This window comes from Poromitra crassiceps, assembly GCF_964638095.1.
Source record: "Poromitra crassiceps genome assembly, chromosome: 10".
Lineage (NCBI taxonomy): Eukaryota > Metazoa > Chordata > Actinopteri > Beryciformes > Melamphaidae > Poromitra > Poromitra crassiceps.
This window is the reverse complement of record NC_139631.1, coordinates 51,289,224-51,314,460: the sequence shown is the minus strand read 5'-3', so window position 1 is coordinate 51,314,460 and position 25,237 is coordinate 51,289,224. Positions and strand designations below refer to the sequence as shown.

The 25,237-nt window shown below is 45.8% G+C and overlaps 1 protein-coding gene across 1 annotated transcript in view; it reads right to left on the bottom strand.

Moving 5' to 3' along the window:
- The window catches only part of LOC310784503 (rasGAP-activating-like protein 1), a gene marked incomplete at both ends in the record, with an annotated part of 40,282 nt that overhangs the window by 13,378 nt on the left and 1,667 nt on the right, over nucleotides 1-25,237 (bottom strand). The window contains 7 exons of the mRNA XM_083645487.1: nucleotides 8,538-8,710; nucleotides 13,804-13,948; nucleotides 14,653-14,790; nucleotides 16,026-16,218; nucleotides 21,331-21,443; nucleotides 21,712-21,776; nucleotides 24,497-24,650. Coding sequence (XP_083501613.1) covers nucleotides 8,538-8,710; nucleotides 13,804-13,948; nucleotides 14,653-14,790; nucleotides 16,026-16,218; nucleotides 21,331-21,443; nucleotides 21,712-21,776; nucleotides 24,497-24,650 — 981 coding nt within the window. The remainder of the gene's footprint in view (nucleotides 1-8,537; nucleotides 8,711-13,803; nucleotides 13,949-14,652; nucleotides 14,791-16,025; nucleotides 16,219-21,330; nucleotides 21,444-21,711; nucleotides 21,777-24,496; nucleotides 24,651-25,237) is intronic.

The window sequence follows — 25,237 nt, the reverse complement described above, 5'->3', positions numbered from 1 at the left end:
GAGACAGGAACACGTAATTCACAAACTGATTTAGAAACAGGTTCAAATGTTGAACAATTAAATGGACCTCAAAGTCATGGGGAGGATAGTGGGAGCCCTGGGAGGAATGAAGTGAGCAGGGTGGGACAGGCTGCTGCCAGGGTGGTAGAGTCTGTGTTTGAGGAGGAGGAGGAGTGCATGGATGAGGATGTTTTGAAAGCTAGGATAACAAAACGAAAAATCACAGAGACCACACAAGGTGCATGCAGAGACAATAAAGTTTCAAAGAAAGTTACAGTGTGTTCATCCTCCCAATCTCAGTCAGAAGAAGGGGGGGGGGCTGGGCTTGACGATGAAAGTGAAATGGATGAGAGCTTAGAGTGTGGATATTCCTTTGAAAAAATACAGAAGTTTTTGCAAAACACTAAGGGGCAAAGGGTTAAAATCGAAGAGCATTTTCCTGATGTACAACTTTTTCTGAATTCTGCTAAGGTTTACATGAAAAACACAGGAGAAGTTGGGAAGCCATGCTTCTCTGAGCAAGAGTTTTACAGGTTGAAATCAAGAATGTTAAAGATGAAAAATCAAAAAAGCTCTGATGAATAATGTCTTCGTAGTTTTCTTTTTCTATGTGCTGATATTACATCCCTGTTTTCTGATGTGTAGTTTAAACATTGGCACGTTAAATCTCAATGGAGCTAGGGATGTTACAAAGAGAGCTGCTTTGTTTAGTTTGATTAATATGAAAAATTTAAATGTAACCTTTGTTCAGGAAACTCACAGCACTGAGGATATTGTTTGTGAATGGAAGAGGGAGTGGGCTGGGGAGGTATTTCTCAGTCATAAAAGTAGTATGAGTGGTGGGGTTGGAATTTTATTTTCTAAAAATTTTAATCCCAATAAAACTGTTGTTGAGGAAGTGGTTGCAGGACGAATTTTAAAAGTGAGGGCTGAATTTGAAAAAGTAAAAGTGGTTTTCATTAATGTTTATGTTCCTACTGTAGGCACTGAAAGACTTTGCTTTTTGAATGTCTTAAGTGATGTAATTAAACAATGCAAGTCAGATGAATTTTTATTTCTTGGGGGTGATTTTAATTGCACTGAAAACCCAAGGCTTGATAGGAATCATCCAGAGCCACACTTGGCTTCTAAGAATTGTATGTTAAAGTTGAGTGAAACTCATGAGCTGAGTGACGTGTGGAGGGGTTTTCATAAAAGTCATCGTCAGTACACCTGGGTCAATATTAGGGATAATCGTGTGTCCCTAGCCAGGCTGGATAGAATTTATTGCTTTAAACATCAATTTAATGTTTGTAAAAGTTCTTTTATAAGTCCAGTTGGTTTTTCTGACCATTCCTTGGTGCAATGCTCTGTTTTCATTAAACATGTTAATTCTGGTAGCGCGTATTGGCATTTCAATACATCTCTTTTGTCAGATGAGAATTTCAAAGATGCTTTTAAGTTTTTTTGGTTAAAGTTTAGAAAAACTAAAGCCCTATACAGCTCTTTGCAACAGTGGTGGGATTTTGGGAAGAGCCAAATTCAGAATTTGTGTTTACAGTACACTTTCAATGTCTCCAGGGATTTGGCCAGGTCTATAAGAGCTCTGGAGAGAGAAGTAGTGGACTTGCAGTCTTTTGCAGACTCCACAGGAGAAAGAGGGCACATTGAGAACCTCAAAGCCAAAAAGGTTGTTTTGGCTGATTTGCTGGGCGTCTCCGCTAGGGGCGCTGTGGTACGCAGTAGGTTTCAGAATGTGGCTTTGATGGATGCTCCTTCTCACTTTTTCTTTGGACTGGAGAGGAAAAGTGGACAAAGGAGACAAATGATGTCGTTGCGCTCAAATAATGGGCAGCTGTTGCAGGAGACTGCTGACATTCGTAAATTTGCTTCAAGCTTTTATAATGACTTGTTCAAGTCGGAGCACAACGATAATCCGCAAGTGTCGGAGGACTTCTTTGCTGAGCTGCCAAAGGTTTCGAAGGAGGCCAATAAAGGGCTGGGGAATGAAGTAACCCTGGTGGAACTATGTACTGCATTGCAGGGAATGCGGGGTGGAAAAGCTCCGGGCATTGATGGGCTGCCTGCTGACTTCTACAAAGTATTCTGGTTGGAGGTTGGTGAAGATCTCCTTATGGTTCTAAATGACAGTTTGAAGAAGGGTTTGCTCCCTCAAAGCTGCAGAAGGGCAGTCCTAACCCTCCTCCCTAAGAAGGGAGACTTGCAGGATATTAAAAACTGGAGACCGGTTTCCCTTCTTTGCACGGACTACAAGATCCTGTCCAAGGTATTAGCCAACAGGGTGAGAACGGTCATGGAGCAAGTTGTTCAGGTGGATCAAACTTACTGTGTACCTGGCAGATTGGTTACAGACAACATAGCTTTAGTCCGGGATGTGGTGGACCTCTCCAGTTCATTGGGTTTGGATCTTGGTTTGATTTCCATAGATCAACAAAAAGCTTTTGATCGAGTTGAACATGAATACCTGTGGCAAACACTCATTGCTTTTGGTTTCAACAAAGGTCTTGTAGCTCAGATCCAGGCTTTATATAGAGACATTGAAAGTGTTCTTAAGATCAACGGTGGTTTAAGTGCGCCTTTTAAGGTGGGGAGGGGGGTGAGACAAGGTTGCGCACTCTCCGGTATGTTGTACTCGTTAGCCCTAGAGCCGTTTTTATGCAAGTTAAGAACACGGCTCTCGGGTTTTAATCTCCCAGGTGGTAACTCTGTGGTTAAGCTTTCGGCCTATGCTGATGATGTCATGATACTGGTCCAAAAGCAGAGTGATATTGATTTTTTAGTTGGTACTGTAGAAAAGTTTGGGTTGATTTCTTCTTCTAAAGTAAATTGGGGGAAAAGCGAGGCTCTCTTAGTGGGTGATGGCCTAAAGTCTCTTAGCTTACCTGGGGGGCTTACTTGGGGAAAAGGAGGTATCAAATATCTTGGGGTTTACATTGGAGATTCCACTAATGTCGCTAAGAACTGGGAAAATGTTTTAGAGAAGGCTGAAGGTAGACTTAGGAAATGGAAGTGGATTTTACCTAAGTTGTCGTTTCGAGGTCGGGTTTTGATTATTAATAATTTGATTGCTTCTATGTTGTGGCACCGTTTGTATTGTGTTGACCCTCCAGTTAATCTCCTGGCAAAAGTCCAGACAGTGATCGTGGATTTCTTTTGGGATCGCCTTCACTGGATCCCGCAGAGTGTCTTGTTTCTATCTAAGGAGGAAGGAGGGCAAGGACTGATTCACCTGGCCAGTAGGGGTGCGGCCTTCCGTCTACAGTACATACAGAGATTGCTGACTGGGCCTGATGATTTGGTGTGGAGGCCTGTAGCACGGGCATTCTTGGGTCGGGCTGGCGGTCAAGGATTAAACGAAAGCTTGTTTTTGATGGACCTCCAAAATCGGAAACTGAGTGGGCTTTCTGCTTTTTATCAAGGACTTTTCAGGGTGTGGAACTTGTTCAACAAGCATATGCTGCCAAGTAAAAGTTCACTATACTGGCTACTGAATGAACCCATCGTCTATGGACTACGCTTTAAAATGATAAGTGGCTTTGGAACTTCAGTGATGGAGAGATTCATCTCTTCCGGTGTCGTCACAGTGGGTCAGTTGGTTGGATTATGTGGACCCAGGCTGGAGACTGTTTCTGCGCTGGCTTCAAAGGTGGGAGTGTTTTCAGAAAGGCTCCTCACCAACCAGCTTAGAGCATGGAGAGAACAGCTCACACAGACTGAACAGAATCTCCTGGTCTCATATTGCCAGGGCTCTGTTTCTCCTATGGACTCTGATCCTTTTCCAAGGATCACATTGACTCCTGATTTTAAAGAATGTTCTGGTATTTTTTTGAACTATGATGCGGGTGTGAAGTTGGATGTTGTAAGTGGAAAAATGATGTATCAGCTGTTGGTTAAGATTGTAAACAAGGCCAAGTTGGCAGATCGTGTTGATACACCATGGAGGTCTCATCTTGGAATGGGTGCAGAGGTGAGGCCTCAATGGAGATCGCTCTATAAACTACCGTTGGCAAAAAAAGTGGGTGATTTACAGTGGAGAGTTTTACATGGTGTGTTGCCTGTAAATGCTTTTGTGTGTGTCTTAAATCCTAGTGTGACTGAGTCTTGTCCTTTCTGTCCTCAGAGAGAGACTATTTTCCACTGTTTTCTAGACTGTGTGAGGTTAATTCCTCTGTTCTTGTTTTTGGAGAGGTTATTCAGGGAGTTTGAAGAGGTTTTCTCCATGCAGAGTTTCATCCTGGGTTACAAATATTCAAGAAATCTTCGTGAGAAGTGTCAATTGTTCAATTTTCTGCTGGGTCAAGCTAAGTTGGCTGTTTATATTAGCAGGAAAAATAAATTAAATGACTCTTTGGATGTTGATGCTGTTGCCATACTGATTAGAATGATAACATACAGATTAAAAATTGACTATAATTATTATAGGATGATGAATGATCTGGATGGATTTGTATTTGTGTGGTGCTATAAAGATGTTTTGTGCTTCATTGTTGAGGAGGAGCTCTGTTTTGGACGTATACTAGGCTGACTTGTCTGGTTGTGTTACCATGATGTACTGTAAATAGTGAAGGTGTAAATAAAGGGTTTTGAAAATTCAAAAAAAATTCTCTCTCTCTCTCTCTCTCTCTCTCTCTCTCTCTCTCTCGGGACTAGTGAGAGAGAGCGAGAGACACACAGGCTGGTGACGCAGGTTACTCTCTCTCTCTCTCTCACACACACACACACACACACACACACACTCGTGCTGTGTACACAGCATGAGTGCTGTGTAACTCGATCTCTTTCTCCATTTCCCTCCCCCCCCTCTGTCTCGCGCTCTCTCTCTCGGAAAACCTGCTGCAGATGGGACACGCCCACACAGTCCGCGGGAGAAATACACTCTAAAAAATAATGATTTTCTCATGAGTTTTGCCACGACTGTCAAACCTAAATGTATATACTTTGCAACGTTCATCATCGTTCAAATTTGGCTGGTGGCTTATTAACTCATTCACTGCCAATATCTGACTGGCATTTTTGGCACAGGCCAAGTATTTCCATAATGTTTGGTCATCTTTCAAGACCCACAGTAAATTCTGTACTAGGACTACAGTGATGTCCAATACCTCGAAATGAAGATCTAAGTCTCTACTTTCATCCCCAAAAAGAAAGTTAGCTTTTAGCATGTTCTGTACTCTACTTATAACCCTTTTTATACACCCCATGTTCACCAAAAAAGCCTGTCTGGGAAGAGAAAAGGGAGAAAAAAGCATTTTTGTAAAAGGGCACAATCTCAGGCATAACTCACTCTCAATTCTTTTATTTTGAACTGTATTGACATCAGACATGTAAATATTATTCGTTAGGACACAAATGACAAAAAAAAAAATATATATATATATATATATACACACATGAAGTGCTTTTTTTTTACATTCAACAATACAGTTTACTCGGTGTGAGTGTGCAGACAGACAGACAGACAGACAGACACACCGACAGACAGACAGACAGACAGACAGACAGACAGACACACACACACACACACACACACACACACACACACACACACACACACACACGATCCCCCTTTTAGATTTCTAACCCAACATAGGATAAGCAATAACCACGCCCTGTGGCGCTGGGATTGGCCAGGAGCAACACTGGAGGGCACGCAGCCCAGCGATTTCATGAACCAACTGAAGAGCTCTTGAGAAGGACAGCGGGCTGCTGTGAGTGCCTTCTGCCCGCTGCTGCCTAGCTGTTCCTGTGTTTATTTTTGATTTGTTCTGGTCCTCGTCCTCGTCCCTGTCATATCAACTCTGCTATTTGATCGTTCCCGTTTTCCCCTCGGCTATTCAACACGTCCTCACCGCCCTCGCAAACTGATCGATCATTTCCTCATTCCTCCGATGATCAAACACATCTCTTGATTACTTTCTCCCGTTTTCTCATGGCTGGCACAGAGGAAGGCGACTGCGCCGAGGGCGTTTCAATGTAGTTTCTCCTGTCTGCACAAGGAAGCGTTACCCGTTCTGCTGCTTTTCCTCTCGCTCAATTTCAAAACAACAGCTGCGGTATGTGTTTGATCGCGTGCTGTCGGCTACCCTTTGAAGGCAGGGACCTGTGTCTGTGTGACAGGCTGGGCAAGTGTTTGCTGCAGGCGCTGCACCAATAAAAACAAAAACACGTCAAACACGTCCTTGGCGGGGAAGGCCATTGCTGATAACACGTCAAAGACGTCTTTGGCGGTGAATGAGTTAACATAGGGTCCTGTGATGTGATGAACTCAAAATGCTAAAAAATAAAGAAATATTTCTGGTTTCCAGGGACTTTAATACAGTTTGCGCGATGCATGCTGTAATAGAGAGCCCCAGGAATGAGTCCGGAAAACATTGATGCTAACACTCCCGGTTCTTCACTGTTTTCGCCTATGGGATTTTTGAATGGGTCTTTGGCGCGATGCTTCAAATAAGGTCTCTGGGCAACGCAAGCTTAATCAAACGCAAACCAGTATTCAGCAGGATAATCTTCACACATGAGGACCACTTTTATGAGTTTTGAAGCTTTTACATGCCGTTAAAAGGGCGGCTAGCTAGCAAACGGCTAAATGAGACTACACTGTTGAGTCGACGGGGATATTATACGTCAATAACGTTATCACTTCAAAGGACGAACACGGAAATTCTCTTTCCCTCACCTGGTTCAGCCCGGGGTAATCAGTGCACAGCAGCGCACACATCAACAACACTCCTGAGGTTGAGTGGTGATGTGACGTGGAAGCCTATGCGACACTGTGTGTAGTTCTGGATTAGCTTAGCACGAGCTTTTTACTTCTAGGGCTCGCATTTACGCTTCAAAACTCATGAAAGTGGTCCTCGTGTGTGAAGGTTATCCCGCTGAACCCACAGACCTTATTCGAAGCATCGCACCAAAAACCCATTCAAAAATCCCATAGGCAGAAACAGTGAAGAACCCGGAAGTCCGCGACTTCCGCGTTCCGACTACAAAAATACGTCCTCCCTGGGGCTCTCTATTCTCTCCATGCGTAATTTGGACATCTCACAACAACAACCATCGCATCCTACAACTGTTAAAAACAGCTGTGATTTGCAGCTTTTAATTGATGCAATTCGGGTTCTTTGGTTGACTGGAAAATAGAGATGTTAGTGCTTAGCTAGATTTAGCGAGACATATTCTCTGTAAAGCCCTCTCTGAGACATGCTTGTGAATTAGGGCTAGACAAATGAACTTGACGTGACCTACCTGCCAGTCAGGGGTCTTGGCGTAGGACGTGACCTACCTGCCAGTCAGGGGTCTTGGCGTAGGACGTGACCTACCTGCCAGTCAGGGGTCTTGGCGTAGGACGTGACCTACCTGCCAGTCAGGGGTCTTGGCGTAGGACGTGACCTACCTGCCAGTCAGGGGTCTTGGCGTAGGACTTGACCTACCTGCCAATCAGGGGTCTTGGCGTAGGACTTGACCGACCTGCCAGTCAGGGGTCTTGGCGTAGGACTTGACCGACCTGCCAGTCAGGGGTCTTGGCGTAGGACTTGACCGACCTGCCAGTCAGGGGTCTTGGCGTAGAACTTGACCTACCTGCCAGTCAGGGGTCTTGGCGTAGGACGTGACCTACCTGCCAGTCAGGGGTCTTGGCGTAGGACGTGACCTACCTGCCAGTCAGGGGTCTTGGCGTAGGACGTGACCTACCTGCCAGTCAGGGGTCTTGGCGTAGGACTTGACCTACCTGCCAGTCAGGGGTCTTGGCGTAGGACTTGACCTACCTGCCAGTCAGGGGTCTTGGCGTAGGACTTGACCTACCTGCCAGTCAGGGGTCTTGGCGTAGGACGTGACCTACCTGCCAGTCAGGGGTCTTGGCGTAGGACGTGACCTACCTGCCAGTCAGGGGTCTTGGCGTAGGACGTGACCTACCTGCCAGTCAGGGGTCTTGGCGTAGGACGTGACCTACCTGCCAGTCAGGGGTCTTGGCGTAGGACGTGACCTACCTGCCAGTCAGGGGTCTTGGCGTAGGACTTGACCTACCTGCCAGTCAGGGGTCTTGGCGTAGGACATGACCTACCTGCCAGTCAGGGGTCTTGGCGTAGGACGTGACCTACCTGCCAGTCAGGGGTCTTGGCGTAGGACATGACCTACCTGCCAGTCAGGGGTCTTGGCGTAGGACGTGACCTACCTGCCAGTCAGGGGTCTTGGCGTAGGACGTGACCTACCTGCCAGTCAGGGGTCTTGGCGTAGGACGTGACCTACCTGCCAGTCAGGGGTCTTGGCGTAGGACTTGACCTACCTGCCAGTCAGGGGTCTTGGCGTAGGACGTGACCTACCTGCCAGTCAGGGGTCTTGGCGTAGGACGTGACCTGCCTGCCAGTCAGGGGTCTTGGCGTAGGACGTGACCTACCTGCCAGTCAGGGGTCTTGGCGTAGGACGTGACCTACCTGCCAGTCAGGGGTCTTGGCGTAGGACGTGACCTACCTGCCAGTCAGGGGTCTTGGCGTAGGACGTGACCTACCTGCCAGTCAGGGGTCTTGGCGTAGGACATGACCTACCTGCCAGTCAGGGGTCTTGGCGTAGGACAGGGTCTCGCTGGACAGCCAGAAGTAGCGTTTCTTGAAGGCAAAGCGGGACAGGATCTGATGGCCCTCTGCCTTGTGTTTGTGCAGGAAGCCCTCCTTCACTGTGACCGAGGGCAGGAACAGCGCCCTCTGTGGTACCTCGCACACTGAGGGCAAACGAACACATGACTGCATTTACAATCTCTATGTAATGGCATGTTCCTCACTATAGACACAAGGTGGAGCTGTAACAGTACCAGTGGGAATAAACAAACACAGTCGTATGCTATTGTTACATTTTTTACAGAGATGCTCACAAGTCATTTTTGCAAGTCCAAGTCAAGTCTCAAGTCTTTATGCTAGAGTCCAAGTCAAGTCTCAAGTCTTTATGCTAGAGTCCAAGTCAAGTCTCAAGTCTTTATGCTAGAGTCCAAGTCAAGTCTCAAGTCTTTATGCTAGAGTCCAAGTCAAGTCTCAAGTCTTTATGCTAGAGTCCAAGTCAAGTCTCAAGTCTTTATGCTAGAGTCCAAGTCAAGTCTCAAGTCTTTATGCTAGAGTCCAAGTCAAGTCTCAAGTCTTTATGCTAGAGTCCAAGTCAAGTCTTAAGTCTTTATGCTAGAGTCCAAGTCAAGTCTCAAGTCTTTATGCTAGAGTCCAAGTCAAGTCTCAAGTCTTTATGCTAGAGTCCAAGTCAAGTCTTAAGTCTTTATGCTAGAGTCCAAGTCAAGTCTCAAGTCTTTATGCTAGAGTCCAAGTCAAGTCTCAAGACTTTGGTCACAAGTCAAGTCCAAGTCAAGACTGAAGTCTTTGGTCACAAGTCCAAGTCAAGTCTCAAGTTTCTTATGGTTGTAATGAGCTTCTACCATCTGCTGCTATCCGGTCTGCTTACAACACTAAAACTAAGGAATTCAAAGCATGTACTGTATTATCCAAACTCCTATTAGCATACATTATTTATTAGTTGGTATATGATCACTTTAAGACACAATGAAAGCTTTCATTGAAAGTTAATAACTGATACTAATATAGAGAAGGTGGCTACCAAATGTGTATCTAGACTACGTTACTCAGGGTAACAGGAAAACATTGCTGCTAGCCATGCAAAACTGTAACCTGTTTTTCAATAACAGTTACAGAATGACATTCAGCTCGTAATGTGCTAATGAATAAATAAATAAATAAATAAATACATAGATAAATAAATAAATAAATAAAAAAGAATGATTGTTCACGAGTCCCAAATCTCGAGTCCGAGTCAAGTCTAAAGTCTTGAGGAAGAGCCTCAAATCAAGTCTCAAGTCACTGTGTGTGTGACTTAAAGGAGGACTTACCCCCTAGATATGTATCAGAACAGTGATTTGAAAATACCTATGGAAAAAAACAAGAAATTACATATGCTCTTGTCTATACTAAACTCTTTGGCTGTGTTCAAGTCAGGATTTTTTTTCGGAAATCGACGCCATTACAGTTTGCCCACCGCCTCGAAAATAATTTATTTGAGAGCTGCAATATCTTTATAAATATCAACAACTACCCAACGCTGGTGGCCTATATGGAAACAGCGTTGCTGAAAATGGTTGAAAGTTATATCAATTTGGCCATTCAGTGGCGAACTAGAAATTTAATTATTTTTCTCCCATATGTGTGTGCGTGGCTTGTCTAAACTTACGTTAATAGAGACTAGTGACGCAACACGAGGCTCGTTATCGCAGCACACAGCACGGACAAACGCCCCGCTCTCAGTTTATGTAATCACAATGCAAGATTTCTCCACGTCATTCCCTCGTCCAATTTGCCATAAATCGCGCCATCAAATCCGTTTTTAATTTTCGTTTCTCCCTTTTCACAGCTGTCCCTTTTCACAGCTGAGGAGTTGTGAGTTGAAACAGTTTCAAGTTGACATTTATTTGTTTTTGTAGTTGAAACAAAAACATAAATACTGTAGGCTACATAAATGGAAATGTTTGATCATTAATATCTACTTTTAGAAATTATATAGGCTGAACTAAAATCACTGTGCATAATTGTGAAAGTGTCTTTATTGACAGATGAAAAGGCTGTTATTTACCCTTTTCACCACCTGGTGAGTAAATATATGTGTCACTAAAACCATTAAAATTGACAACAGGTCCGCAACTTTTTTTCCCCATGTATCTACTTGGCGCAAAAAAGGTTGGGAACCCCTGTGTTACATAACTGGACAGTCATGTAATTCAGGTTACAGCTCAAAAAACACGTTTTGGTATCACTAACCAAATCGATATTGAAATTAATCGAATCGGAATCGAATCGAATTGAATCGGGATTAATCGATTCTTGAAATTTGAACCAATAGGCTACCCAGCTCTATGTTACATGTCAAACAGATCCACCTGAAGAGCATGACATGTCAAACAGAACCACCTGAATAGTGTTACATGTCAAACAGAACCACTTGAAGAGCATCACATGTCAAACAGAACCACTTGAAGAGCATCACATGTCAAACGGACCTTTCACAGTGAGCAGTACTGTAGGTGTGATGGCACAGGGTGAACATGATATGTCAGAAAGGAACGATGTTTAACAGCAACAGACTCACTGACACATGACAGCATCAGACTCACTGACACATGACAGGCAGAAGGCAGGCAGGGCCGCATGCTGTAAGCAGTGTGGCGTGCGACGCCCTGCCATGTCTTACCATCTCTGAGCTTCCAGCAGGTTATGAATATTTCACCACTGGGCTTTAGTTTCACTGTATCCCTATAAACCTGTACCTGCACCTGCTGGCCACCTGCTCCTCAGCTCTCTCTATCCACTGTACTGACCTGCACCTGCTCCTCAGCTCTCTCTATCCACTGTACTGACCTGCACCTGCTCCTCAGCTCTCTCTATCCACTGTACTGACCTGCACCTGCTCCTCAGCTCTCTCTATCCACTGTACTGACCTGCACCTGCTCCTCAGCTCTCTGTACTGACCTGCACCTGCTCAGCTCTCTGTACTGACCTGCACCTGCTCCTCAGCTCTCTGTACTGACCTGCACCTGCTCCTCAGCTCTCTGTACTGACCTGCACCTGCTCCTCAGCTCTCTGTACTGACCTGCACCTGCTCCTCAGCTCTCTGTACTGACCTGCACCTGCTCCTCAGCTCTCTGTACTGACCTGCTCCTCAGCTCTCTGTACTGACCTGCTCCTCAGCTCTCTGTACTGACCTGCTCCTCAGCTCTCTGTACTGACCTGCACCTGCTCCTCAGCTCTCTGTACTGACCTGCACCTGCTCCTCAGCTCTCTGTACTGACCTGCACCTGCTCCTCAGCTCTCTGTATCCACTGTACTGACCTGCACCTGCTCCTCAGCTCTCTCTATCCACTGTACTGACCTGCACCTGCTCCTCAGCTCTCTGTACTGACCTGCACCTGGCCACCAGCTCCTCATCTCTCTTGTCCTGTTCCCAGTTTATGTCGTCCGCCCCTACTAACTTTAGTAGTGTCACCATCATGGCTCCCCCTCTTACCACTGTCGTGGTCCACGTCACCGTCATGGATCTTACCACTGTCGTGGTCCACGTCACCGTCATGGATCTTACCACTGTCGTGGTCCACGTCACCGTCATGGCTCTTACCACTGTCGTGGTCCACGTCACCGTCATGGCTCTTACCACTGTCGTGGTCCAGGTCACTGTCATGGCTCTTACCACTGTCGTGGTCCACGTCACCGTCATGGCTCTTACCACTGTCGTGGTCCAGGTCACTGTCATGGCTCTTACCACTGTCGTGGTCCACGTCACCGTCATGGCTCTTACCACTGTCGTGGTCCAGGTCACTGTCATGGCTCTTACCGCTGTCGTGGTCCACGCCACCGTCATGGATCTTACCACTGTCGTGGTCCACGTCACCGTCATGGATCTTACCACTGTCGTGGTCCACGTCACCGTCATGGCTCTTACCACTGTCGTGGTCCACGTCACCGTCATGGCTCTTACCACTGTCGTGGTCCAGGTCACTGTCATGGCTCTTACCACTGTCGTGGTCCACGTCACCGTCATGGCTCTTACCACTGTCGTGGTCCAGGTCACTGTCATGGCTCTTACCACTGTCGTGGTCCACGTCACCGTCATGGCTCTTACCACTGTCGTGGTCCAGGTCACTGTCATGGCTCTTACCGCTGTCGTGGTCCACGCCACCGTCATGGATCTTACCACTGTCGTGGTCCACGTCACCGTCATGGCTCTTACCACTGTCGTGGTCCACGTCACCGTCATGGCTCTTACCACTGTCGTGGTCCAGGTCACCGTCATGGCTCTTACCACTGCCGTGGTCCACGTCACCGTCATGGCTCTTACCACTGTCGTGGTCCAGGTCACTGTCATGGCTCTTACCACTGTCGTGGTCCACGTCACCGTCATGGATCTTACCACTGTCGTGGTCCACGTCACCGTCATGGCTCTTACCACTGTCGTGGTCCACGTCACCGTCATGGCTCTTACCACTGTCGTGGTCCAGGTCACTGTCATGGCTCTTACCACTGTCGTGGTCCACGTCACCGTCATGGCTCTTACCACTGTCGTGGTCCAGGTCACTGTCATGGCTCTTACCACTGTCGTGGTCCACGTCACCGTCATGGCTCTTACCACTGTCGTGGTCCAGGTCACTGTCATGGCTCTTACCGCTGTCGTGGTCCACGCCACCGTCATGGATCTTACCACTGTCGTGGTCCACGTCACCGTCATGGCTCTTACCACTGTCGTGGTCCACGTCACCGTCATGGCTCTTACCACTGTCGTGGTCCAGGTCACCGTCATGGCTCTTACCACTGTCGTGGTCCACGTCACCGTCATGGCTCTTACCACTGTCGTGGTCCAGGTCACTGTCATGGCTCTTACCACTGTCGTGGTCCACGTCACCGTCATGGCTCTTACCACTGTCGTGGTCCAGGTCACTGTCATGGCTCTTACCGCTGTCGTGGTCCACGCCACCGTCATGGATCTTACCACTGTCGTGGTCCACGTCACCGTCATGGCTCTTACCACTGTCGTGGTCCAGGTCACTGTCATGGCTCTTACCACTGTCGTGGTCCACGTCACCGTCATGGCTCTTACCACTGTCGTGGTCCAGGTCACTGTCATGGCTCTTACCGCTGTCGTGGTCCACGCCACCGTCATGGATCTTACCACTGTCGTGGTCCACGTCACCGTCATGGCTCTTACCACTGTCGTGGTCCACGTCACCGTCATGGCTCTTACCACTGTCGTGGTCCACGTCACCGTCATGGCTCTTACCGCTGTCGTGGTCCACGTCGATCAGCTTGTCCAAGAAGTCTTTAACGGACGCCACGCTGCAGAGGATGCTGTGATGGAGGGGCGCCATCCATGTCTCCTTGCCGTGGCCCAGCTGCAGGCCCAGGTTCCCCACGCTCTGCAACGCCTGCCAAGCAACCAGAGAGCCAACAGCCCACGTTCACCCAGCGCACAGTCCACTCACATCGTCAAGCACAGAGAACATCCAGTGGTGGCTTGGAATTCCTCAGCTGATAGTAACGGACAGAATAACGAGGTGCGTGTGAAGTCGGTGTGTGGCCACCAGGAGGCTGTCTGCCTTTCTCTCTCAAAGTAGGAGATCAAAAGGGTCCCTGAGGGCCCGGCATGCTGTGAGGCCTTTTGTGCGGCCCACACCTGGAGGAAGTCTCTCTCTGATGCTGGGCTTTGAGCACAGCGCGCCGCCGCACACACAGGTGAAAATAGCCCCTAGCTGGTCTCTGGAGGACCCATGGCAACGAGACTTCAGCACCATGGACAGCCGCCGCCACAGGAATAAAGGCATCTCTTATGTGACACTGTTAACAGGTGCTGAAACCATCCTTTTATTATAACACTACCGATGCCTAAACCGTGCCTGAAACGATACTTTTACACTTTTATGATCTTTTTTTAACCCGTTGATACCTGATGCAGCATTTGCGTGTATATCCCTCATTTGTGTGTGTATCCCTTTAAAAAGGGATACACACACAAATGCTGCATCAGGTATCAATGGGTTAAGTGTAAATATGATCGCCAAAAATCACGACTGCCAGTGTGTGTGTGTGTGTGTGCGTGTGTGTGCGTGTGTGTGTGTGTTATGCACCATACCTTGGCCAGTAGCAACAGTGTTCTGCTGGTGCGCGTGTCTGCGTGCTGGTCCCTCAGGTGGAACAGTTTGGGTGTGAGGATGGCAGGTGCAAAGAAGCGCAGGAAAAAGAATCCACTGATCGCCAGATACTTCACATCCTGCAGAAAGACAATGGATTCAATCGGAAAGTAAGACGCTTTACCTAGAATCTCTTTATTATTGAGGAATATCCTAGGGACAGTGGAAGTGTAACTGTCTCTCCCCCTGCACTCCTTACTATATAGAATAGATGTTGATCATATGAGAGCCTGTAATGTTGACTTTTTGCAGAAGTGGGAACTATCTTTGTGGGATGAGCTCAGAACGGCTTTGATATCCCGTGATAATGATGAAACATGGTGATAATGATGATACATCGTGATAATGAGACATCTAGGAATGTCTGTTACACAGTGTGTGTCAGGATAAGTGATAGAGAATAAAATTCTACATCCGCTAAATGTATATATACATTTATCTAAACCAAATAAATTGAAGCCATGAGTCTAGGAAGATGTCTCATAAAAGTATATTTATTTACCATAACATTCTCTGCAATATATGTATTGTCAGAGGGCTGAACCTCAATGTACACATTTCTGATCAATGTACAGAGTCAAATATTCAGCAAATGGCTGACAGTTCAACATATGCTTTATACTCAGAGGAGAGAGCAGAGAGGAGGGGGGGTGAATGTGTGTGCATCGTGCAGGCTCCTGTCTGGCCTGAGTTATCAGTTGTTATTGGAACTTGATGCACTGACCAAGGTTTCAGCAAAAGGAGCAGTCCTCTGCTATGGGTGAGATGTCATGGGCCAGAGCAAAGGGGAGAAATCTCCTGCTTGATAAGCTAGTTATGTGTGTGCAAATATGCAATGACTCATAGCATTAATTATGTGTATGCAATTATAGCTTATTGATTAGGAAATGCCAATGGAACTTATATTTTTCTCCAACAATAAGCCTCTCTGCTAAATATGTAAATTGTACAGGTAAGATCAAATGAATAAGTAGAAATGACCTCAAATGTATGTGGTGGGCTTTCTTTCCTCATTGAGTTTGGTCTTTAGTCTATAGACCTGGCTCTGGTCTTTAGTCTATAGACCTGGCTCTGGTCTTTAGTCTATAGACCTGGCTCTGGTCTTTAGTCTATAGACCTGGCTCTGGTCTTTAGTCTATAGACCTGGCTCTGGTCTTTACTCTATAGACCTGGCTCTGGACTTTACTCTATAGACCTGGCTCTGGTCTTTACTCTATAGACCTGGCTCTGGTCTTTAGTCTATAGACCTGGCTCTGGTCTTTAGTCTATAGACCTGGCTCTGGTCTTTAGTCTATAGACCTGGCTCTGGACTGACCTCGTTCTCAGGTTCAGCAAACTGCTCCTCCACCCTCTTGTGCAGCTGTTTGAAAACCACTCTCATGGCGGGGGGGCACTGGTGGTATGAGCCCACGATGGACTGGATGATGCTGGACAGGTAGTCCTGCAGCACCTCCACGCTGCTGTCCCGCACCTCCGCCTCTGACACCGCCCCTTTAAATGAGATCCGCCTCCAGAGACGGACAGAGGAGAGGGGCTGTTCATACTAACCATACTGTGCATAGATTAGCCTGCATTATATGGAGCGTTTTGACATGGACATGAGTATCCTGGTTATGATTGGGTTTTTGAAGTGTCCCGTTTTTGTGTTTGCACATGTAAACATCACATCCCGATTTCAGAAACGTGGATAATCCCGGTTTTGAGAAACCCGATTATGCTGGCTGGAGTACTCTGAAAGAAACCGTGATATTTGTGCATGTACTGTATACTGTACATCTTATCCTGGTTTCTGACCCTGCCAACTACCTGCGCAGGTGTGGCTTCAGCCAAGTGACATAACACAACAATTCTAACCAATGGCGGCAGCAGCAACGAAAACGTCTCACTTCTGGAGCGATGAGGATTTGTTGAGGTTTTGTCTTTCGGTGATGAAAGAATTATACTCCGCAGTTTCGATCAAGAAGAAAGCATCAAAGTAATTAAAAGTAATTACAATTGTTACGGTTTCCTCTTTAAAACCGTGTCTCCCCGTTTTGTTTCCATGGCTTGTGAGGCGGGTCATGACACAGCCAATCAGAGTGAGCGTGCAGGTGAGGCGGGTCATGACACAGCCAATCAGAGTGAGCGTGCAGGTGATGCCGGGCGGTTTGTGTTGTGAACATCACAGGCGCCTGCACAAATACCATCAGTAATCATTAACCCAGGATACTAGTATTTATCATGTATACAGGAACATGAATAACCTGATTTCTTTGTGTTCCATGTAAACACCATATCAAATATGATCAAAACCAGGATTAAAACCTCATAACCGGGATACTCGTGTCCATGTAAACGCAGTCATGTAAAAGATGTGGCAATTTCACCAGACTAACCAACAACTTCAATTCAAAAACACAAGGCCTTTTGCAGCAGGTTGTGATAACTGATCACTTGTCTTCTCCTGACAACGTCATTACATTCAACAGCAGAGGGTGGAGAGATCAACACAGATGTTAACTGGCAAGTTGAAGACGTCAGGGGAGACATACAGTATAGGCAGGAAGCAGAGACAACACATCAGGTGTTGACAGGCAGATTGATTGTAGACACAGAGCATGTTAGACCCTGGGTCTCCCTCCATGTCAGAGATAGGCATCTGAAGAGACTCATGACAGTTGCCAAGCAACAGCCTCCCTCCTCTTGACATTCCTTCTTTTTCCTCACACATTTCCTCACACTGATGTCTTCCTCTCAGGGCAGCCTGGCTCCTAGTCTTACTCTTTTCTTTTGCAGTCTCATGTAGGAACTAGCTAGCAGCTATCGGGTGTAGTTCGGTCAAAAGAAAATAGTTCCTCCATGAAACTGCTCATAACAAGGTCTGTGGATTATCTTGAGTAACGGGGTCATGATTTCTGGAAAGAGACATTGCTGTTTTTGAGTTTTTCAAATTTATTTCTTTGGCACTTTGAGCACCACAAGCCGAGTGCCATCCAGTTCCATTGTATTGGAGAGAAGGCAGAAACTCTGCAGCCGATATCTCCAAAACTCAGGCAACTAACACAAAACGATATAGATGGATAAATAGCACTACAGGTGAGAGGGAATATATGTATTTTGGATTTTAGGGCGAGCTGTTCCTTTAAATCAGGGGTGTCCAAACTTTTTTGAATGGAGGCCAGATTAGATCATGTGAAAATGCCGGGGGGCCGGGTGCTTCTCACATCATATGGGTTATAATTTTTTTTTTAATAGAAAATCACATACAAATGTACTCTTAAAGATTTTGTTTACCATCTGAAAACATTCGTTCCGCATGTGCTGTTCCTACTTGGTTCCTGTACAAACTGTATGATAGTGCTGTCAGTTAGGTGAAGGGAAAAAATGCAAATTGAACTTGCTTGATTAACCAATACTGTGTGGAGGACCACATATAGTATATTTTGAGAGACAAGCCAAGGGCCACTTCAAATCTGTCCGCAGGCCGCAATTGGCCCCAGGGCCACACTTTTGGACATGCCTGCTTTAACCCATTGATACCTGATGCAGCATTGATACCTGACGCGGTTCGCGGTCTTAACGGCATACACACACAAATGCTGCATCAGGTATCAATGGGTTAAATTAATTAATTAAAACTACCACTTTGAAATCCGAACAGCACTCTGCTTTGAAGGTAGTTATTTAAAGGGGAGTTGTTGGTCTCCTGTGATTGGTTCGGGGAAAATCAAATCTCCGTCGGGGATTCCCCCCAGGGAAACACAGCTTTCCATTTGACCATGCTAACACGTAGCTGAACCTATGACCCTGGACAAGCGCCTGTGAAGCAGATGAGAACTATCCTGTTTGATACAGCAGGTCAGGAGAACTATCCTGTTTGATACAGCAGGTCAGGAGAACTATCCTGTTTGATACAGCAGGTCAGGAGAACTATCCTGTTTGATACAGCAGGTCAGGAGAACTATCCTGTTTGATACAGCAGGTCAGGGCGCCATCGCAGGATTGTTCCAGGCAGGATATCCTGCTGAGTCAGCCCTCATGTGATTTCCTGCTGAGTCAGCCATCATGTTGTCTACAGCAGTGGTGTAGTCTACCTTTTTTCAGAGGGTATACTGACTCTGACTCTGAGCCCCCACCCCCCCCCCCCCCCCCCCCGGGCGTGGTTTCGGCCGGAAGTGGGCGGAGATTCGACCAATTTTGTTGTTGTTGTTGTTCCTCGCCAAATTTACAGAATAGCTTCAGCTAGTGTCCTCTAGTAAGAGAGTGGCATCAGCGGAGGACCAAAATGCGAGACTCATTAGCCAATGAACAGCCAGGAATGGGTCTCGCGCTACTTTTGCATGCTAAAATAAAGCTGATAATGTACAATTTGATTCAAGGGATGAAAAACCCTTTCAAAGTACAACACAAACTGTCTATTTTGCTGCAACTCGACAGTGCTGCTTTTTTTTACTCAAGAGTTCCACTTTCTACTTCCTGGAAAAAAACTGGTCCATTGGAGGGAATGGAGATGTCAGAACCCTTCTACGGCTCTGGCTTCAGCTATCAGCTTCATCTTGCTTCTTCGGTCGCTATTCTCTCTCCTGAAGATTTGTTTACCGACGGGGAGAAAGCCCCACGTGATAGCCACTCGTCAATCTCTCTCTCTCTGCTCAATGCTGTAACACCATTTTATTTTGAAATTCAGTTGACTTTGCCATTTCCCACGGATATTGTCGCGTTTTTCTTTCATGGCTTGACAGAAAAAGTCTGCCTTCACGCGCCTAGTCGGCTTGAATAGAACTCACGTAAAAATCGGCGCAGGTCAGGCGAGGCGTGGGTACACGGAAGGTTCACGTTGAGGCGCCCTGTGTACACAGCCTCATTGACTAAAAAGGACGCCTATTTAAAAGCGTGGGTAAAGGCAAGGCTTGGGTGCTGTGTGTGAACGTAGGGTAACACACAGAGCGCACAGTGCACAGTCATTTTGCAGTGTGTATACTGCGTATACCTGCGTATCACGTAGAATACTCTACTGGTCTACAGAATAAAGAGCAGTTAGCGCTCTCAACACATTGGCAAAGTACATTCAGTTCTCGGAAGTAGGCTACAGGCAACAATCATATTTTACCTTTTTTTCCATCAGTTTAAAGTAAAGCAAATATCCCCAGGTTGTGACGTTTAGCTTATTGTGTATTCTGTGTATTCTATTGTGTATTCTGAGAGCGAGTCGGACCTGTGTCAACCAGCTGCAGGCTGCTTTTAATAACGCTATCGTTGTCATTGTCAATAGACCAGCTTGGTTTAAAAAAAACACTTTTTATGGTTTGATTATTTGTTCATGTCTCATCTCTCTCGCTCATCTATTTTGCAGATAGATCCAATAATCCAACGACTCTTATTAATAAATAAATATTAAATTATTAAATAACATTTTCAAACAAGGGATGACTCGATACCACTTCTTCATGTCCGATAGCGATACAGTACCACAACGTTGAGTATCCGCCGATACTGCTACTACAATTACTACTGGTAGCAATCTGATCTGATCAGAGAAGCAATCACTACATCGGCGGGAGAGGACAACTATTGTGTCTGGGGAATTAAGTTGGTGAGTCTTCATAGGCTACATTGCGGTTTAAGTCTGACGCTTCGTTAGATTTGACTTGGCTTATAGATGGAATGGTATGACGTGGTTAAGATATTGTGGCCTGTTGTGCTGCTGGATTGACTGTGGTGAGCGGTGTGTTTTGATGTTTATTGGCTCACCTTTGACGTTACTTCCCCTCTCTCTCCCTCAGTCAGTCTCTCTCTCTGATTGGTCGGATTGTTTGTGTGACATTGACCTCATATCAATCCGTGGTGTTGACATTAAAGTGCACTCCACTTATCTTTGTTGATCTTAACCCATTGATACCTGATGCAGCATTTGCGTGTATATCCCTCATTTGTGTGTGTATCCCTTTAAGACTGTGAACCGCACGACGCGGTTCGCGGTCTTAAAGGGATACCCACACAAATGCTGCATCAGGTATCAATGGGTTAAAATAAGTCCAGCTGATATGAGAGTCCAGGGCTGCTCGGTCTCACTCACGTAGGCTAACTGTTCACATGCTGATATGAGAGTCCAGCGCTGCTCGGTCTCACTCACGTAGGCTAACTGTTCACATGCTGCTCATATGAGAGTCCAGCGCTGCTCGGTCTCACTGACGTAGGCTAACTGTTCACATGCGGCTCATCTTGTTGTGACCCAGCAGCTCTCTTCACAGCATGTTGCTCAATGTTTAGTTAAGCATTTACGTGATAGTTTGGCCATTTCATGTTTATTTTACGGGGGCAAAAAAGCCTCCATCATCCCAATTCCAAGGGCAATTTCGGATTTTTTTAAGGGCAAAATTCCCTGAGCCCCCGCTAATATGTTTCGTTCCTCACATAGGCTATAACCTACACATCATAAAAATATACATTTATTTAATAGAATATGTGTGGAAATAAAATTGTAGCCCATTTTAATACAATTATTTCACCGGACTTTGTGACCAGATAAGATTTCATTTACTTTAATTTAATTGATTTTACCGGTTACATTTTTTTTAATCGCCAGCTAACTGAAACAGTGGTTCGAGGTCCTGCAGAACATGATCTTAGGTCAGTGTTACCTGGTGCGGTTCAGGTCGATCTTACACGGGTCCAGTTCGATGTATTTCTTCTCGTCAAAGATGCGGTTGATGATGGGCTTCAGCACCTCGTGCAGATACAGCATGCCAACAGCCTGACAGCAAAACAACAGCACATGTGTTTAAGAGCTGACTGTGGGACTCTATCTGTCTACAGTATGAACATCTAGACTGAACATCTGCATTCTATAAAGAGCTATAACTCACCACACATTCATAGAGAAGAGATACGTTCAGGAGGAAAATAGTGAACATCATGTTTTCAACCACAATAGAGACAGAAGAACAACCAACTACTACTAACCAACTAAAAAAAACTACAAACAACACCTGATCAAATGGAATGATAGACGCACGACACACCTTCATAAACTGTTCCATGGCTTTGGAGGCAAGGGAGTTGGAGCGGAATAGTGTGTTTGGATCAGCTGTTAGGGACAGAACAGAGAAGGATCAGCTGTTAGCATCAGAACAGAGAAGGACCAGCTGTTAGCGTCAGAACAGAGAAGGATCAGCTGTTAGGGTCAGAACAGAGAAGGACCAGCTGTTAGGGTCAGAACAGAGAAGGATCAGCTGTTAGGGTCAGAACAGAGAAGGATCAGCTGTTAGGGTCAGAACAGAGAAGGATCAGCTGTTAGGGTCAGAACAGAGAAGGATCAGCTGTTAGGGTCAGAACAGAGAAGGATCAGCTGTTAGGGTCAGAACAGAGAAGGATCAGCTGTTAGGGTCAGAACAGAGAAGGATCAGCTGTTAGGGTCAGAACAGAGAAGGATCAGCTGTTAGGGACAGAACAGAGAAGGATCAGCTGTTAGGGTCAGAACACAGAAGGATCAGCTGTTAGGGTCAGAACAGAGAAGGATCAGCTGTTAGGGACAGAACAGAGAAGGATCAGCTGTTAGGGACAGAACAGAGAAGGATCAGCTGTTAGGGTCAGAACAGAGAAGGATCAGCTGTTGGGGACAGAACAGAGAAGGATCAGCTGTTAGGGTCAGAACAGAGAAGGATCAGCTGTTGGGGACAGAACAGAGAAGGACCAGCTGTTAGGGTCAGAACAGAGAAGGATCAGCTGTTAGGGTCAGAACACAGAAGGATCAGCTGTTAGGGACAGAACAGAGAAGGATCAGCTGTTAGGGTCAGAACAGAGAAGGATCAGCTGTTAGGGACAGAACAGAGAAGGATCAGCTGTTAGGGTCAGAACAGAGAAGGATCAGCTGTTGGGGACAGAACAGAGAAGGATCAGCTGTTGGGGACAGAACAGAGAAGGACCAGCTGTTAGGGTCAGAACAGAGAAGGATCAGCTGTTAGGGTCAGAACACAGAAGGATCAGCTGTTAGGGTCAGAACAGAGAAGGATCAGCTGTTAGGGTCAGAACAGAGAAGGACCAGCTGTTAGGGTCAGAACAGAGAAGGATCAGCTGTTAGGGACAGAACAGAGAAGGATCAGCTGTTAGGGACAGAACAGAGAAGGATCAGCTGTTAGGGACAGAACAGAGAAGGATCAGCTGTTAGGGACAGAACAGAGAAGGATCAGCTGTTAGGGACAGAACAGAGAAGGATCAGCTGTTAGGGTCAGAACAGAGAAGGATCAGCTGTTAGGGACAGAACAGAGAAGGATCAGCTGTTAGGGACAGAACAGAGAAGGATCAGCTGTTAGGGTCAGAACAGAGAAGGATCAGCTGTTAGGGACAGAACAGAGAAGGATCAGCTGTTAGGGTCAGAACAGAGAAGGATCAGCTGTTAGGGACAGAACAGAGATGGATCAGCTGTTAGGGTCAGAACAGAGAAGGATCAGCTGTTAGGGACAGAACAGAGACAGAACAGTCTGTCCATCTCACTTCAATGTTTTTTTATTGCAGCAAAATGGGATTGTCAAGCAGACAGACACTGTCATAAAAACCCATCCCAAATGTTGCATGATGCACCTGACAAGTTACATCATCAAATATCACAATACTTTGTGTATCGATATAATATTGCCACACAGAATATTGCGATACTACTGTACGCTGTAGTGTGTACTCTGTGTACCCCACTTTAATGTCTGGCTGCTCCCGGCATCTATTCTATTCCTGATCTTATGATCAACCAGCTACCGTTTGGATCGTGTGGAGTTGCCATGGAAACAACTTAGTCAGTACGCTTATTATCTCAAACTACACCGACAGAATCCACCGAGCGCAGCACAAACCTGTGAGGGTTAGCACGGGGATGTGGTGCGCGGCAAAAACATGACTAACAAAGAACCTGCAGCCCACACAAGACAGGCTGTGGTGTTCAGGTTTCTCTGGAGTGTGGAGGAAGAGCAGCCTATAAGCCTCTGACTAACACAATTACTGACTCACAGAGATAAAGTTAGGTCTTACGTACTACAGAGAGCCAAAGTGAACGTCACTTCCTGCTTCAGCATGGTACCAGAGATTTTCAATCCGTCATTTATTTTCCCATAGACATTTCGTGAAATCCTTATAAAAATAGTTTTACTGGTTCAAAGTTCAAACCAAATGGTTCAGATATATTTAGAAACAGGAGAGACAACATAACATTTCACTTGGACCAAAACGTAAAAAAAAAAAAAAATTAGGATCTAAAGAAAATATTTTTTCGATGTTGTTGTTTTTTTGTCTGAGTGATATGTTCTATGGTCTCTCCCGATTCTAGATATAGCTGAACCGTTTGGTTTGACCAAGTAAAACTATTTTTATAAGCATTTTACAAAATGTCTATGGGAAAATAAATGGCGGATGAAAATCTCTGGTACCATGCTGAAGCAGGAAGTGACGTTCGCTTTGGCTCTCTATTGTGTGAGAGCTGAGATATCTATAGCCTGGTAAAGCATCACGTCACGTGAACTCACGTTTGTGTTTCATTAAGCGAGAACCACGGAACAAAACAGAAAGTGAGTTCATGGATCTGGATGGTTTTAACCAGGCTAAGATATCTAGGCATTCACAACGCAGATATTACAGTGACACAGTGACATACAGTGAAGTCCAACAGTTTTTCCTGTGGAATTAAAAAAATGTCCTAACATTTTACTCTCCTGAACAACTTCCCCTCATCAAATGGTTCTGATGGACAATGGTGTGATCTATTTATGTATTATTATTATTTTATGATGTTTTTGTCCGGTGTTGTTCCCAGAGTCTTACTTGTGTGGCTAACTTCCCGGGTGTTAAGGTAGTCCAGGAAGGGCACCACCAGACCCTGGCCCAGGTAGATCTTCACCAGGGTCATGGACACGTCCTGCCGACTCTCCACCGTGGTCACTTCCTCCAGCATGGTCAGAGGGCTGCTGTCCTCCACCTGCACAAATAAACACACCTGACAAACTCCAGAACAGTGATACTCAACCTGAGGCTCTAGAGCAGGGGTTCCCAACCTTTTTTGTGCCAAGGACCGGTAGATACATGGAAAAAAAGGTTGCGGACCGGTTGTCAATTTGAATGGTTTTAGTTACATATACAGTATATTTACTCACCAGGTGGCGACAAAGAGTAAATAACAGCCTTTTGTGTTGTACTGTATGTAGCCTACAGTATTTATGATTTTGTTTCAACTACAAACATAAATAAACGTCAAATTGAAACTATTTTTCAACGACCACACACAGCCTATAATATTATAGCCTATGTTTATTAAAAAAAAAGTTTTTTTACCGGGCTCGCGGCCCAGTACCGGTCCGCGGCCCGGTGGTTGGGGACCCCTGCTCTAGAGCAGTGACACCCAACCCGAGGCTCTAGAGCCACATGCTTTATGGGTAGTTGTGGCTCTTTTAAGTCCTACTTAAAATAAATAAATAAATAAAAATAAATAAATAAATAAATAAATAAAGGGCGGAAAGAGACATTTTTGGGATTGTGGCTCTTGCAAAGATTTTTTGGGGTCAATGT